Raw genomic sequence first — 16,179 nt, 5'->3', positions numbered from 1 at the left:
AGGAAAGAATACTCCAAGACAGCTGCTGAGGACAGGGAGCTGAGCGGAGCACATTTCTATTGCCTTCTATTCTAGAAGGGCTCTCAAGTACAAGCACTAAAGGAATGCAAGGCCCCTGGAGACAGACCCCACGTTCCCTAAAAACATCTCCCCAGTGCAGAGGCTCCTGGAGTCGGGAAGACGGTGGGGGGGCCTAGGGGACTCGAGGAGGGGAAGAGAGGAGCTCTACTTGGAGGAAATAAGAGAGACTTCTTACTTTGATCAGGTTAAGTCTGTCATACTGGAAAGAAAATCATAGAAATTAGGATTGAAAAACATGGTAAGCGTCAAGGGGAAAGGAGCAGCAAAGTCACAGGGCGGGGGTGACAGCACACCCAGGGGGGGCCGGCCTGGCTGGCCTGGAGCAGGGCTCCCCAGCAGTAAAGGCCGCTGGCTCCCCCTCGCGGCCTCCTGCCAGCACTACAGGGTGGAAGCTGGGCGGTGGCACAGACTCCAGGGGTCCAGGGAGGAGGAGAGAGGCCCTGGCATCTTCTAGCTCACTGCTCCGGGCAGGGCTGCACCCAGGAAAGGTCAGCCTCAGCGGCCGAGTTACGGATTCGCTGGAGAGGGGCCCTACTGACCGCCTCGCCCCACCCCTGCAGATTAGCAGGAGGAAAGGGAGGCCCTGGGAAGGGAAGGCTGACCCACTGCAAGCCGCAAAGTGGAAGCCCTCTCCAGCTTGCTTGGAAATCACAGGAGCTCCCCTCCTCGGTGCGGTGTGGACGGTGTGGACGGGAGGGAGGTGGCCTGGCTGGGAGGCCACTGCAGCTCTGGCCACCAGATCCCTTGCCACGGATGGGTGCATTTGGTCCAGCGGGGGGACAGGGCAACTCCCCCTCACTTTCTGCTCCAGGCCCTGACCTGTGTACGACTTAATTCCCATACTGGTCCTCACATTTCTTTTCTGAAGCCTGTGTGTCTCCCTGCATGCATTTCCCAGACAGACCTCAGCTGCCGTCATCGCCTCCCCCTGGGCTGGTAGGGCATCCCTTTGCCCACAAGTCAGTACAGTCCTTTTTTCAGTGGCATTTAGAGGATGGTGGTGTCAGGGGCAAGAGTCCTGACGGGCGAGGGAATGGGGTGTGTGTGGCGGGGGGGGGGGGGGGCAGCTATCCAAACTAGGAACCTCCAAGGCTATGTGTCTGCCTCCCCTGAGCTCTTTAAAGGGAAAAAAAGGGATGCTTGGGTGGCTCAGCGGTTGAGCACCTGCCTTCTGCCCAGGGCACGATCCTGGAGTCCTGGGATCGAGTCCCACATCGGGCTCCCTGCATGGAGCCTGCCTCTTTGTGTCTCTCATGAATGAATAAATAAAAATCTTTAAAAAAATTTTTTCAAAAGGGGGGAAACCCCCAAACAACCCAGACCTCCTGCCCCCAGGCACCTCCCGTTTAGCTCCTTATGAAGGGGCGGGGGGCAAAGACTAGTTTGGAATTCACGCTCAGTTCTTGGTCCCTACAGTACACCTCATTCTGCCTCTCAGGGCTCCAGCCTGGCTCAGTGGCTCGGACACGTGCCCCTGCCACCCCGACCCAGAAAGGAGTCCTCTGGCCTCTGACGTGTAATATCCGCAGTTACACGTGAGCTGCTACAGGTCGGTGTGGCTTCTGGACAATCTCACACGGGTCTTCTCTCCCTTCCTAGACTGGAGGCTGCCTGGGGATGAGGGGGTGGCGGGAACCTGGTCTGTATGCTTGTTTCCCAAAGAAGACCTACCGTTTTAGCAGATTTTTTAAAATTCTCAGGACTGGGTGCTCACCTCCACCCAGCACCTGATTAAAAAGAGGCACCCCGTGGGTGGTGACTGGGGGCCATCAGTAAGTTGTGTGGGACCCACTGGGTGCCCTGCTAGGTATCGGGTAAGAGGATAGGAAACTTGCAGCTTAACCCGAGGGTGGAAAGTGTGCAAAGTCCGTGGGCGAACCAGAGAAATGGCACAACCCGATGCCTGAGCCTGGCAACGTGCGTCCTCTCCGCAGCCAGGGGCGTGAGGGGCCGGGGTGGGCTGCCGACCCCAGGGAGTCCCCCTCCTCGGGCACTCCAGGCGGAGCTCCTCTTCCCCCACCAGCTTTTAGCCTGAGGGTCACAGACTCTAGGATGAGCCCTGGAGTCTCTTGTTCTTCCCTCAGGAAAGACAACAGCTGTTCGCCTTCCTCCTCCCCAAAACACTTCGAGAGGCTCAAGACTATTATTAAGTCATTCCTCTGCTGTTTCTTCCCCGGGCAACAGCCCACCTCCTTTCCCCGTGGGGATTATTTCCTGAGCCCTGCCGTTCTAAAATACCTATTTATTGCTCACGCTGTACTCCCTCCAAGTTCTGCTCGGACCTCTGAAATCCTGGGGGGGCCGGGCAGATGCTGGCTCTGCCTTCTGACCTGGTGGCGCTTCTGCGGGGACTGTCAACGTCCACCGACCTCCAGATCTAGCACCATGTCCTTCTGGGAGAATAGTTCTGCTCTGATGGCCACTCGGGATCCTAAGGGCACCACAAGCCCAGCGCTGGGCAGTGGGTGGAAGCGGTAAGGGGTGCTGGGGCTGCGCGGCCGTCAGTGGGCAGGCAGACAGAAGGAGGGTGCCAGGTAGGGCTCCCGGGGTCACTCTGCTGCGCCGGGGAGGTCCCCGAGGGGAACCTGAGACCTCCAGTCACCTTGTCCGGGGAATCGGGACTCTGCCACTAAAGCAGGTACAAGGGGGTATCAGGGCCCGGAGCCCAGCTGGTTGGGGCCTCCCTTCCCCGAGGCAGTGAAACTAAGCCCTGGCAGGACTCTGCTTCTAGATGGCTCCATGTAAGGAGGGAAGAGGTGCCCAGCCCGAGGCAGTGTTTGGGTAGCAGGCAGAGACAGGGGAGGGGGCGGACAGGTCTGTTCTCCGACTCTGGGTGCAACAGGTGCAACAGGACGGTCCCTCAGTAACTTCAAGCCAGCCTGCCAGGGGGCAGTGGGGCCGGCCCTTCTGGGGAAGGGACCAAGCAAGACAGGGGCCAGAGTGGGTGGGGGCAGAGGGAGGGGTGCAGAGCACTACAGACAATTGGACACCGGAGGGGAGACCAAAGACAGAGAGAAAAGATGGCTTACTTTTGACAGGCGCTTGTGAGACTAAGACCATGCATACAAAGGAGGTATTTGGGAGACGGTGGGGAAGAAGAGGAAGAACAAGAGATCAAAAGACAAATCAGGTGGGAAGCCAGCTCCCAGTCTCCCAGGGGCCCCCCTCCCCCTCTCCCCAGGGCCTCTGAGTCCAAGCAGCAAAGAGCTTTTTTGAAGGAGCATCTTAGGCAAAGACATCTCCTGCTTCCCAAAGGACTGAGGAGGGGGCTGAGAAAATCTCTGGGGACCCAACAGTAGCCCAGCCCCCACCCCAACCTTGGAGCTTAGGGTATGTCTATCCTTAGGCAAAGGCCCAGGTCCTCAGGCGGCAGCCCCTGACACCACGGGGAGGGATGCAGAGGCCCGGTCACTGTCCTCCCGGACGAATGAGTACCGAGTGGCATTATTACCAAAGGTGAGGCAGAGTGATAGCCAGCGTGGAGGTTAAAGACCCCACTCTTCCCAAGGACTCTCTTCCAGGCTCTGTAGTGTCCCAAATAATTAATGTTCCTTTCTACCCCACAATTGAAAAAGGAGGCAGGGCTAACCAGATGACCCCTCCTGGTCCCCAAGCACCCTCTCTCCAAACCCCAACCTACAGAGGGCTCCCCAGCCCAAAGAGAGGTCATTGTGGGATCATGGAACGAGTTCCCCCCGGGGAGGGGGGGGTGCTCTGAGGGCTCAGCCGAGAAGACCAAACTTGACTAGGGTCTCCCCTGCCTGTCCCGCCCGCCCGGCTGACACCAGGGCCCCCGGGGAAGGGGTCCTCTACCTCGCCAGCCCCCCCAACGCTGGCTTCCCTGCAGAGCATCCCCCGGCAGGGTCCCACTCACCTTGGAGTTCTTGCCGCCGCTCCGGCCGGACTGCGAGGAGCAGCTGCGCTGCACACCCTGCTCCGGCGTGGACGGGGACTTGTCCGAGGAGTGATCTGAGCCCTTCTCCACCATGGTGTCTCCGTCGGGGCTCTGCGGGGTTGGCGAGCGAGACCGTTTCCGGAGGATCGGGGAGCAGGCCGGCGTGCTGCGGTTGGAGTTACTGGCAGTGCTGCAGGGGCAGATGGAGAGAGGAGGTGGGGTGGGGAGGGAAGAGGAGGAAAGACAGGCACTCAGTGACTGAAGGCCAGAGCCCGGTCCCGGGTCCCGGGGAGCCAGCTCAGGGAGCCAGGGTTAGGTTAGGGCCTGGGAGGAACCAGGGAGACAGGGCCCCATCTAGGAACTCACAGCACCGCAATACTGCTGCTGGCCGGGGGTGGGGGGTGGGGGTGCCAACGTGAAATGGAGATGGGCCCAGAAGGGGCAAGTAGGGCCTTTAGACATTTAGATGGTCATCCATCCATCCAACCATCTGTCTGTCCATCCAGCCAAATATTGTCAGAGCCCCTATTATATGCCAAGAACTGTCAAGGGAAAACAGAATTTAAGAGCTCAAAGACGCACCAGAGATCTAATAGCCATGAGCTCCTCTCCTACGAACCCTGCAGATCCAGTTTCGACATCTTGTTTTGCAGAGATGTGCCCATAAAGATGGTTAAGTATAATCTTACCTCCTTTTCTCTCTTTTTAAAAAAATATTTTTATCTATTTGAGAGAGAGAGAAAGTACGAGTAGGGGAGGGGCAGAGGGAGAGGGAGAAGCACATCCCTCACTGAGCAGGAAGCCCAGTGTGGGGCTCTGGGGCTCGATCCCAGGATCCTGAGATCACCATCTGAGCTGGAGGCAGCTCAACTGACTGAGCTCCCCAGACGTTCCTAATCCTACTTTTCCTACTTTTCAAAGCAGTCACATGCATATTATTTCACTGGGTTCTTAAAACACTCCTCCACTGAGGTAGTAATGACAAGTGCCACAACCCTAATTTTTAAAATGAAGCCCTACACATGGCAAAGAGAAGTTAAAGGGTCCTCTGATTGCAGAGGGATTACAACAAAACCTGGGTCTTCTGACTGGCAATTCACACACCACAGAGTATTTCCCTGGAAGCCACACTGCTCCCCTCTTCCCCTGCCCAGGGCGAAGATGAACACAGTAGAAGTTCTTGCATTCCAGAGTCCCCTGCACGCAATTTCATTTCCAACAGGTATCCTAGACACCCCACGGTACCAAGCCACTTACGCCAAGGCTTATAAGCTGTGTAAGTATTTCCTGCTGGATATTTAGCTGTGCTCTTGATGGAACAAGAAAGATGACAAAAGATGGAGTGGGGAGGAAAACTGAACGCAGTTAAGTCCTAACAAGTGTTTGCTTTGCTCTGAGAGGATGGAGGAAGAAAAGACATGGAAAAGAACGTGGTTAAATGGGAAAGAGACGGGAGGAATGGGATGGAAGGCAAGGATGAGATGGAAAGGCAAGAAACTCAAAGGTCAAGGGGGTGGGGAGGGCGCAGTGAGACGTTGAGGGTCCCTCTTACCCACTCAGCGGTCAGAGAGCAGGGCCAGGCTTCAGGGACACCCCAGATCTGAGGCTGTGAGGGCCCCTTCATCCCAGCCTTCCCTAAGCGAGTGCTGTGCAGGGTGGGGAACACTGTCATTTGCATGAAGATCCAGCTGTGACCTCAGATGTCCCAGGGGACCCATTTGCAATGAAAACCATGTACCTTTCAGCAGGCCCTTCCACTCAGGGATCCTCAGCAGAGAAGGAAGGAAGGCCAGAGCCCAAACCAGCGAGTGTGGGAAGGAGGGCAGCAGTGGCGGAGGTAAGGGCAGTGCTCTAACTTTGGAAGGAAAGTGAAACATAGAAGGCCAGAGAAAACGAAGACAAATGTGACCGGAAGATATATGGAGACACATAGGGTAAGGTCCAGTGTTTTGCTTCACCCAAAAACAGACTTCAGTTTTAGAACTCACTTTACTAAAAATACTTGGGATTTGCAAAAAGAAGCTCTTCAAGTTTGCACTCCATCCCCACCGTCTTTATCCTCTGACCCCCCCCCCCAAACTCTTTCACTACTGCAAACCCTGGAGAGAGGGAATTATGTTCCTTTTCTTGGGTTGGAAAAGCAGAGCCTTGGAATGATGGCAAGAAGATGGTGGGACGCAGCCTCCGGGGGAAGCCTCTGGAAGGTCTGGGGTGGGGGGGGGGGGCAGAGACTCGGGTGCTCACCCTTCTGGGGTAGCTGCCTCTCGGGCCAATTTCAACCCATGGCCAAGTGCTCCAAGGATTAAACTGTCTTCTTGGATTCCTCTGCTAGAAGAACAGCCAGGTACTCTGCCCCTATCCTCAGTTTACTCAGACATACCAGGGAATGGATGACACCTAACATGAGACCACAGCTTGGCTCTGGATCTTTCTCTTAAATAAGAGAATAAGAGATCCCTTTATCTTCCAAACTCCCAATCCCCCCCTGATAACAGGCTGTTGAGGAGGAGTTCAGGCAGGGGTGGGCCAAGACTAACAGGAGGAAACTCACTTCAACTACTCAACACCACGGGAGTCTCACACTCAATGATCAAAATGTCCTTGACATTCCCTCACTGACTAGTGGCCCCCTATCAGCTGACCTGACCTAAGACACCCAAGGGTACCTACATTTCGGCTTTCCATACATCAGTCAAAACATCAGTCAATAAACTTACACGGTCATTTGTCACTTTAGTCTCTGTGCTTTTAAGGCTACGGATCATCTGCGCTGTTCCCGAAGATCTCTCCTCTCCTCCCTGGTGCCACATACCTCCTCCTTCTATTCCTCTCCTGGCCTCGGACACTGGCTTCTCTGTTGCTAACTCCGCCTGAAGTTTGGTCCTTCCCCAACGGTAAGCCTTTCATTGTCCAATCTGTCTCCTGCTTCAGAGGACTCCCACTTGGCCTTGCAGCAGAAGACTCCCTCCCCTACCTGCTTCTGCTCTGATGAATCACACTTGCTCGCTTCAGCCCAACAATCCGCTGCCAAATGGACGTTTCCTCCAAACACATGCCTCACAAGCTCCTTGGGCTGAACACCAAGCTTGCCATCCCCTCGTCCTGAGCCTCCTTCCCCTGCTGCCCCTTCTCCATGGCATTACCACTCCCAGTCTCTCAGGCTGCATCTCACTCCATAAAAAGGGAGGCACTAGATCCCCATCAATTCTATTTGCTGAAAGCTATAGAATTCCGCTCCCCCCAGGGCCTCTTGCTGAGACTCTTCCAAAAATAAGTCTTCTAAGTGATCTCTCTAATCTCCATTTCCTCTCCTGTACTCATTCATACCTCTGTCAATCTTTCTAAATACAAGCCTGATACCATCTCTCTGCCCCTCACTAGCATTCACATTAAAGTCCCGAATCCTCAGAATGGAATTCAAAGTTGTCGTCGGAAAATAATTGACACTTACCTGTCTGCCAATACTTTATCTCTCCTTATACCATCTTTGAGAGTTCTTGTGTATTTTCATCCCACGTATCTTCTCCTGATTTTTTTTTTAAGATTTTTATTCATTCATTCATGAGAGAGAAAGAGAGAGAGAGAGAGAGAGAGAGACAGGCAGAGACACAGGCAGAGGGAGAAGCGGGCTCCATGCAGGGAGGCCGACGTGGGACTTGATCCCAGGTCTCCAGGATCACGCCCTGGGCCAAAGGAGGCGCTAAACCATCGAGCCACCCGGGATGCCCTCCTGATTTTCTTAATACACACTCTCCTCCTGCCTCCAGACTTCTATACCTACCACTACTTATATGTGAAGGGCCTTCCCCCTACCAGGCCTCCCACCCCAGATCTACCTACTAGAGTCCTGTTCATCCTTTAAGATCCATCTCAGACCCCACCTTCTCCAAAAAGCTCTTCAAAATCTCCACCACTAAAAGGACTAGAGCGTTTACATGTTCTGCTTGGTAGACACACTCTTGGAGGTGTCCACCTCTGCACCTCCCACACTGCCCAGCGTGATGCCTTGTATCTGAGTATGTGCTCGGTAGATGTCCGCCGAATTGAGTATCATCCTAGAGAAAGTATAACAATCCTCGTGGATTTCAAAGTCCCCAGGACCATGTGAGTTCCCAAATCTGTGCCTTCAACCTGTTAACAAAAACAGCTAAAAATTTATGAATGTTGGGGCGCCTGGATGGCTCAGGAGGTTAAGCATCTGCCTTCAGTTCAGGTCATGATCCCGGAGGGGGCTCCGGGATAGAGCCCACATGAGGCTCCTTGCTCTGCAGGGAGCCTGCTTCTCCTTCTGGCTCTGCCAGCCACTCTCCCTGCTTGTGTTCCCTTCTCCATCTCTCTGTCAAACAGATAAATAAAATCTTAAAAAAAAAAAGTTTATGAATGTTTATGAGTTCCTCACATGGCGTCGAGTATTCATGACGCACTGTCTTATTTAATTCCCCAGCCAATCTATGAAGTATTCATGGATATTATTCTTCTTATTTTTCAGGTGATAAAACTGAATTACTGACAGATTCAGTAATGCACCCAGAGTCACACAGACAGTAAGTGGCAAGACTGGATATGAAATGCAAGTCTATCTGATGACACAGCCTGTTCTTAGAAGCATCATTTGGTAGGACTTGTTTGCTGGGTGAACAGATAGAAGGATGGATGGGGTGGTTTGGGTGGATGGAAAGAAAGAAGGCATCAGCTTCTTGCTGACTCTAGTTTTCAATCCATTCTCTATTTTTGCTGTGAAAACAAACCTTCTAAAAAGTGATTTTGCCATTTTGGCCATCCCCTCCCCTGGTTAAAGCCCTCTGTGGTATCCTATCCCCTTAGAATAAAATTTGATCTCTAACTATGGCACAGAAGTCCTTGATGATCTTACTCCAAGCTACCCCAAGCTCCAGCCTTGGCTACTCCTCCCAGTGGACCCCCTGCCATCCAAGACTACTTACAGTTCCCTGTTCCATGTTCTCTCCCTTCCAGATTTTTCAGTGTTTCTCATTCTGAAAATACCATTTCCCCCTCCACGCACCCTCCCAACATTTATCCTTCAAGACTATTTTAGTATATGTACTGCCGAAGCAAGCACTTATCCTTCAAGACTAAACCCAACTACCCTCCCACCACTACCCAATCCCCATGCTCTGATCCTTCACCACATAAGAAGAAATTATTGAAACAGTAGTTCTAACTCAGCAAAATCACTACCAGATTTGCTCCATATCTAATATTATTTTAAAAGGTATCCCATTATCCAGGAAGCCCGGGTGGCTCAGTTGGTTAAGTGTCCAGCTCTTGGTTTCAGCTCAGGTTATGACCTCAGGGTCGTGAGATGGAGCCCTGAGTCAGGCTCTGCACTGAGCATGGAGCCTGCTTGGGATTCTCTCTCTCCTTCTCTCTGCCCCTCCTCATGCCCACTCGCACATGTGCACACTCTCTCTCAAAAAAATAAAAATAAATAAAAAGTACCTTGTTACACTATAGACTTTGGATGTCCTGCTGAGCAAAAAGCTAATCTCCATGTATCTCATAACTCTACACTACTACTGCTACTACTGTGTCTTTCGAGCAAACTCTGAGGTGTGCCATTAATCCGATCCTGCCGCTATTATTAACAACAGTGTTACATCAGATTTCAAAATCTTGGGAATTTAAAGCTTAAAAATGACCTTAGGTTTGCTACAGAAAGGGAAGGAAGACTGGTCTTGGAGGAGCTACTGGATGATGACCTCCTTCCAGAATCTAGAATACATCCAGCTTGTCACTTCACATAGAAGAAACCTAAGAAATAGGGATGTTAAGTGCCTAGCCAAAGTGATAAGCCTTCACACCTGGATCTTTTGCTCTGTAAACACTGGGTACCTGGCATCATGCTAGGCATTCAAGTCCATGATGGCGAGTAAGAAAGGATGCTGGTCCCTGGGACATTATAATCAGCAAGAGCCAGACACGCACTCTTCTCCTTCTAACGTAAGCTGCGAGTGGTGAGACGGGGCAGAGTCAATTTAGACTTGAGGAATCAAGAAAGGCTTCCTTGAGGATATGGCACTTGAGGCTTGAGCTGGGATCTAAATGTGTCAGAGTTAGCCAGGTGAAGGGCATTGTAGTAGGAGGGAAGAGAACGTTCCCAGACAAAACAAAACAAACAAAAAGCCAGTATAAACAAAGGCGTGAAGGCCTAAATCATGGAACATACAGGGCATTACAAGAAACCAGGTGTTACTGATGCATAATGCGCTCAAGCTGATATATGTAAGATTGCTGTACCTGCAACTCTCCCCAATAAGGGGTCGGCTGGGACACCCCCCCCCAGTCACTTTTAACTCACTCACAGCAGGAGGGCCCAGAGGTCACTCACTCAGTTTCCCATCTCTGGGAAATGGGAAGACCTCCAACAAAGACCTTTCACTCTTCTCTCGGTTACCTTGCTAACCGATAACGCTTCCTTAAGTCTAACCATAATATGTCACACTGTGCTTGAATCCTACTTCCTAGGTTTAGGTCTGGGTGAAGTCCTCCTTGAGAAACGGACATATGGAAAGAAGACAAAGGCTCTTTGGGTTCTCTGTAGCATTTCCCACCCTCACTTGAGACGAGAGCTCTCATCCTGTGCTCTCTTTTCCCCATCCTCATGCCCGGCGCGGGGCTGCAGGCACAAGCAAACTTTGTCAGCAAGCCAGCTCCCTGATCAGCCGTCCATACATTTTGCAGAACCCTGAGCAGAGCTGAACAGTTAGCTGGTGTTCCTCATTCAAGTTCACTTGCTTGGCTTCAGCATAATCATTTCTGCCACAGAGATGACAAGATGCATGCCTGTCACTCTGCACCTGAGCCTCCACCTGCTGGGATTACAGCCACCCCTTTCCTACTTCTCTAGCCAGTTCCACGGCCCTGGTTCATTCCCAATCAGATTCCCACTCGCCCTCCCCACACCTGGACATTTTATGCTCACTTTATCTTCCCCCTAAGCCCAGCCCCACAATGACCTGTCTGATCCAATGTTTGGCTGTAAATAGTTGCAGTGCCAGGGTACTAGTAATTTTTTTGACTGTTTGATCCATTCCAGGGCACCCTCAAACTAATAGAGCATTTAATTAGAAATTTAGAAAGCTGGTTTCAAACAAAATATTTTTTTGCTGAGGGCCTGCTTGGGCCATATGTCAGGATTAACTGCCAGTCTGTGCAGTCACGTCAGCAGGCTCAGGTCTGAGGCCCAGCTCTGCCGCTTGCTGTTTGACACTGGCCTCTGGGTCTCATTTGTCTACCTGGACAAATAAAGAGACCAATACCTTTATCATAGGACTGTTACGTCAAATGAAATAACGTCAGTAAAATATTTAGTGCAGTGCCTGATATATGAGAAGTGCTCAATAAATATCACAGAGCTACCATTATTATTAAGAAGGTTTTTGTTCCTCTCCATAAAATGTGGCATAAATATCCTTGCCCTCTCTCCTCAGAAGATTATACGGACGGGCTTCAAAGGTGCCCAAGCATTACTTCCCATAGTGGGAATCACACCTACCTGGGATGCTACCCCATTCAATAAATGACAACTTCCAGGGAATGGTCCAGAGTAGATCTTTGCAGTCTAGAATTTGAGAGGAACCTCCCCCCCGCCCCAACCCCGCGAACCAGTCCGAACCTCCTAAGTATCAAGGGGTAAATGACATTATCTACCACAGACGAAAGAAACCTGCTGACAGCTCTTTGAGTGAATCAGCCGTTCAGAATCTACTGGGTCAGCGAACTCACTGCAACAGAACATTAGTTGAGTCTGTCATAGAAATCAGCAATGGAGAAGAATATACAGCCAATGGGGTATGGGCACAGAGATGTCGTTCTTAAGGTAAGGCCGTGACTCAGCACCCGGGGGGACAGCGTCACCCTCTCTTGGTGTGAGGGAGCCTGGCAATTATCATTAGCGTCCACGCCCACGACAAGCACCCTCCCTGCCTTTAGTAGCATCTAGTCGAAGCTAACTCTGATCTCTAATGGTCCCAATTCCCAGCAGACTATTCTGTTATCCAACTCTGTGCCTCCCAGCCGCACGCTGATAGATGCTGAGCTTTCGTCGGTAATCCTCCGCAGCTCTTTCTATCAGCACTGCAAATATCCAGGGGAATTAGCCGGCTCCACTTTGAATTTTCCCACAGCACATGCTCAAGTGCCTGAGATAGAAAGCCCAAAAGGTATATTTGCTTAACATTTACATGAAGTTACAGGCTGCCTGCAAATGCCTCTGTTACATCTGTCCATCTAAACTGGTTTAGTTTACTAAACTAATTCGGTTTACTGGGACTCCCTGAAGCTGGCGGTCTTCTAATTCCTCTCTGTACTCCTGCTTATCACTTAACCACATCTCTGTACCCCTCATAAAACCACAGCAACGGTAGGTGGGAAGGGCAGACCCAACAGGAGCTTTGTAGAGGGGGGATCACAAATCCCAGCAGAGCCCCAAATTCCCCTTGGATCTTTCTCCTCAGGGAGCAAAATACTAAGTCATTTAGAGGAAACAAAACAAAACTTCCCAGATCTGCTTCATTCTTTGTTATAACGTCCTGAAGCTCCTGATCTTTGTCCACCACCACCCCCTACCCAACCCATGACCCATGAAGTCTCAGGTCCCCAAGGAATGATGTCGAAGGGCTCATCCTGTCCAATCCTCTCACTGATGGATGGGAAGCACAGGTCCAGAGAGATGACACGAATGTCCATTAGAGGTTAACAGGCAGCTGGACATCCCGAAGCCAAAGCACAGAGGGCTCAACAGTGCAAGTCTCAGTGGCTTTCCCCACACCCCACTTTTGAGGATATTGGATGAGGAAGAAGTTTGAAAGGAGGAGAAACGTATCACTGTTTCTCCTAAGGGGAGCTCCTAGTGACCGTGCATGGAACCCATCCTTTGCAGACCAATGGCTTGGAATCTAAGCTTGGTGACCACACTGCCATTGTGTCCAGTTCCTTGCTTAAGGAAGAAAAGCCAACTGTGCCTTTTGTGGCAAAGTGTGATTACCTGTTTGAAGAACAAGGCCAGGCAGCGACTAGGAGATGGATGCTTTTTTGTCATTGCTATTTTCGTTTTGTTTTTAATGGTGGAGAGGTTCTCTTCCCAGTTTAGGCTACGGCAGAGTGTCTGCCTGGCCCCAGCCCGCCATGCTCTGGCCCAGGTGTCATGGCACGCTGCACTTCAGCAAAGGACAGGCAGGGCTCCCGGGACAGGGCTCACAGGAACACAGTTCTCACTGTGGCAGCGGGTAGAGCCTGACACAGGGGGGCCTCCCTCCACTGCTGCAAGAGCCAGATTTGGACAGAGATGAACATGTCGTTCCCTCTCCTCCGTTTGGGTAACTCGCTGAGATCCCCTCGGGGATTCCCAAGCTGGGTCTTTAGGTGAAGCAGACAGGATGCTCAGGGACAGGTTCCTTCTGGAATCTGGAGCCACGAAGGTAGGACGAGGCTGTTGCCAGGTGAGACCGCAAAGATACAAATGTCCACTAGGAGGTTAAGAGGCAGCTGGACATCCCAAAGCCAAAGCACAGAGGGCTCAACAGTGCAAGTCTCTGTGGCTTCCCCCTCACCCTACTTTTGAGGATATTGGATGAGGAAGTTTGAAAGGAGGAGAAACGTACCACTGTTTCTCCTAAGGGGAGTTCAATTCTCTGCACTCGCTAACTCCCCACTGATCATCCACATACTGACTCCTCGGGTCCATCCCGGCCCAGATCTTGCCCTCTCTCTGCACTCATCAGACCTCTGTAGATATTGTATAGATAATTCAGGTCACTCCCTATGGCCAACAAGCTCCACTTACCCATTCCTCCTTCCCCATCTTGTTCAAGTAACTATGGAAAGTTTAAAAAAAAAAATGCTTACAAGGGAAATGAAAGGTGGCAGAGACCATCCAAATACATTTGCAAAACATTTAATACCTAGATACATTTTCATTAGAAATCTACATAAGCCTGGAAGGAATTACTTGTCGTGGAGGCAAAGGCCCAGCAGGGACTTTAGTTGTTGATTAATTTATTAATTGACCGGTTAATGTAAGGGCTAGGTCCATGGAAAGTCTTTGGCCACGTAGAGAAAAGCAGACCTTCAATTACCCTTCTCCTGGTGTTCTCGGTCCAGGGAGGTGCTGGGTGGAGAGAGCGCCGGAGACTGGGTAAAAGCTGTTTGCCTTTCCTACTCAAGCCAAAGAGAAGAGATCCCTCATCACAATGGCTGGAGCCTCCATCCATCCTACTCCCCCGCTCCCTGGCTTTCCTGCAGCTTCTGTTCAGCCCAGAGTTTGGAATTCAATCCAGGAACAGGCATGACAAACACTATTTTTCATTTCCATGGAGACCAAGGCCTGCAATAGAACCAGGACTCCATGCCTGAAATGCCAAAACAGCCTGACCCACTTTTCCCCCTTCCACAAAAACAAAATAAGTTTGTTTGGGTCCTGCCAGTGCTCGAGGAGAAGCCAGAGCTCCCTGTTATCTCTATGGACATTGTGAAGAGGAATGAATTATAATAAACTCTGAGAACGCTGATGATGCTATAGAAACTGTCATACAGGGAACTGCTTTACCCAAAAGGCTCAGGCTGCACCAAATTCATCCCGTGTCCTCGCCCTAACCTTCTAGAAAAAGAGGTTCAGATCCCCCCAAGAGGTGTACTTAATGGCCAGCAGTACTACTCCTAGAATCCAAATTCAGAGAACTGTTTGCTTCAACTTCATCTTACGCCACTCTCCCCTTCACTGTCTTCTGGCCTCCTCTGACCCTTCTGCTCTTCGAACAAACCAAGTCCACCCCTATTCCAGGAAATCTGTCCTTGTTGGTCTCTATTGCCTGGAACTCTTTGTAAGAGTTTTGAATTCTGGTTCCTTTTCAACCTTTAAAGTTCAAATGTCACCTGCCTAGAGCAGCCTGTCTGCAAGGACCACTCACTTGGTCTAAAGTGGCTCCCCTGTCCCCAATTACTATCATAGCCTGCCTTTCCCCCTAAAGGCATTTAGGAAGAGCTGAAGTTGTTTTTTTGTTTTGTTTTGTTTTAAATCAAGAATGAACACTGTGCGGGGGGGGGGGGGGGCGGGTGAGACAGCTGTCTACTGTGTGGGTCCCCAGGGCCTTTAACACCATGACTGGCACCTGGGACCACAGACTCACTGCATGAATAAAGGAATGAGCTCTTTTTAAAGTCATTCAATGCATTGTTTGGCCACTCTGTTAGACATTTCTTTCTTAGGCCTGCCCCAAATCTGCCTTTCTTGTAACACCAGCCCACTGGTTCTTCTTCTGACTTCTGGATCCATGCAAACTGAAATATGACATCATTCCCAGGTTCTGTGCTGGCCTGGCCACTTTCCCGAAACGTCAGTATACATGTGTCTGAGTTTAAATTCTGAGCTGTTTTGTGCTCTTGAGAAAAATGACTTTATCTTGCTGTGAGTCTGTGTTCCTTGTCTGCCGAATGATCACAACTTACCTTCCTAAGTTGAGGGCGGAATCTTAAAAAGGATACAAACAAACAAAACTAATTAGACAGTACCTCCCCAAAGTAAAGGTCTTCCTATAATTGCTCATCGAGTGAACAGAGTGTTAGAGAAGCAGGAAGTGAATTCCCAGTTAAGAAACTGAATCCTGTTTCTAAATTCTGTGCTTTCCTCATGGCACAGACGGGGTGAGAATTTCAGTTGCTGCTATGCACGCCTTCAGCGAGTTCCTCCTTCCATTGGGCTGGGAAGACAAGCATTTAGGATGGAGCACAAGATGCTGAGATTAATCACCGGAACTTACTCCTGGGGTACCATTTCCTTTCCCTGAGATTATTCACGACAGGACAAACACCTACCCTGGGAGATAGTCGTGCTGGGTTTGCAGGCAGGGCTGGCTGAACTAATCTGCAGTAAATCTGTCATTTGGAAGGGTCCATGGGTCACATAATCCAATCCCTGCCCCCCTGCCACCCAAATGCAGGAATTCTCTCTGAGAGGCCCTGCCAACAGCCATCCAGCCTCTGCTTCAGATCTCCAACGAGAAAGCACTCACTAGGTGGCCACAAACATGCCTGGACAATTCTGAAGGGATTTTTAGCACCTCTAAAGGGTCCTTAGATCTCCATGATTCCTGGTCACCATGATATAGCCAGCCAGCTTTCCTTAAGCCCTTGGGCTTCACAGTCTTTGGAAATGAAGCTAACCATGTTGATTTGATGTCAGTGAA

The 16,179-nt window shown here is 50.9% G+C and overlaps 1 protein-coding gene across 6 annotated transcripts in view; it reads right to left on the bottom strand.

Moving 5' to 3' along the window:
- GRAMD1B (GRAM domain containing 1B) overlaps positions 1-16,179 on the bottom strand; it is a 179,728-nt gene that overhangs the window by 41,965 nt on the left and 121,584 nt on the right. For all 6 annotated transcript variants that reach the window (XM_055306281.1, XM_055306282.1, XM_055306283.1 and 3 more), the window contains one exon: positions 3,956-4,166. In XM_055306281.1, coding sequence (XP_055162256.1) covers positions 3,956-4,069 — 114 coding nt within the window. In that variant the 5' untranslated portion in view covers positions 4,070-4,166. The remainder of the gene's footprint in view (positions 1-3,955; positions 4,167-16,179) is intronic.

Source organism: Nyctereutes procyonoides, unplaced genomic scaffold (assembly GCF_905146905.1).
Source record: "Nyctereutes procyonoides isolate TBG_1078 unplaced genomic scaffold, NYPRO_anot_genome, whole genome shotgun sequence".
In the NCBI taxonomy this organism is placed as follows: domain Eukaryota; kingdom Metazoa; phylum Chordata; class Mammalia; order Carnivora; family Canidae; genus Nyctereutes; species Nyctereutes procyonoides.
The sequence above is the reverse complement of the archived record's forward strand: the minus strand, read 5'-3'. Positions and strand labels throughout refer to the sequence as shown.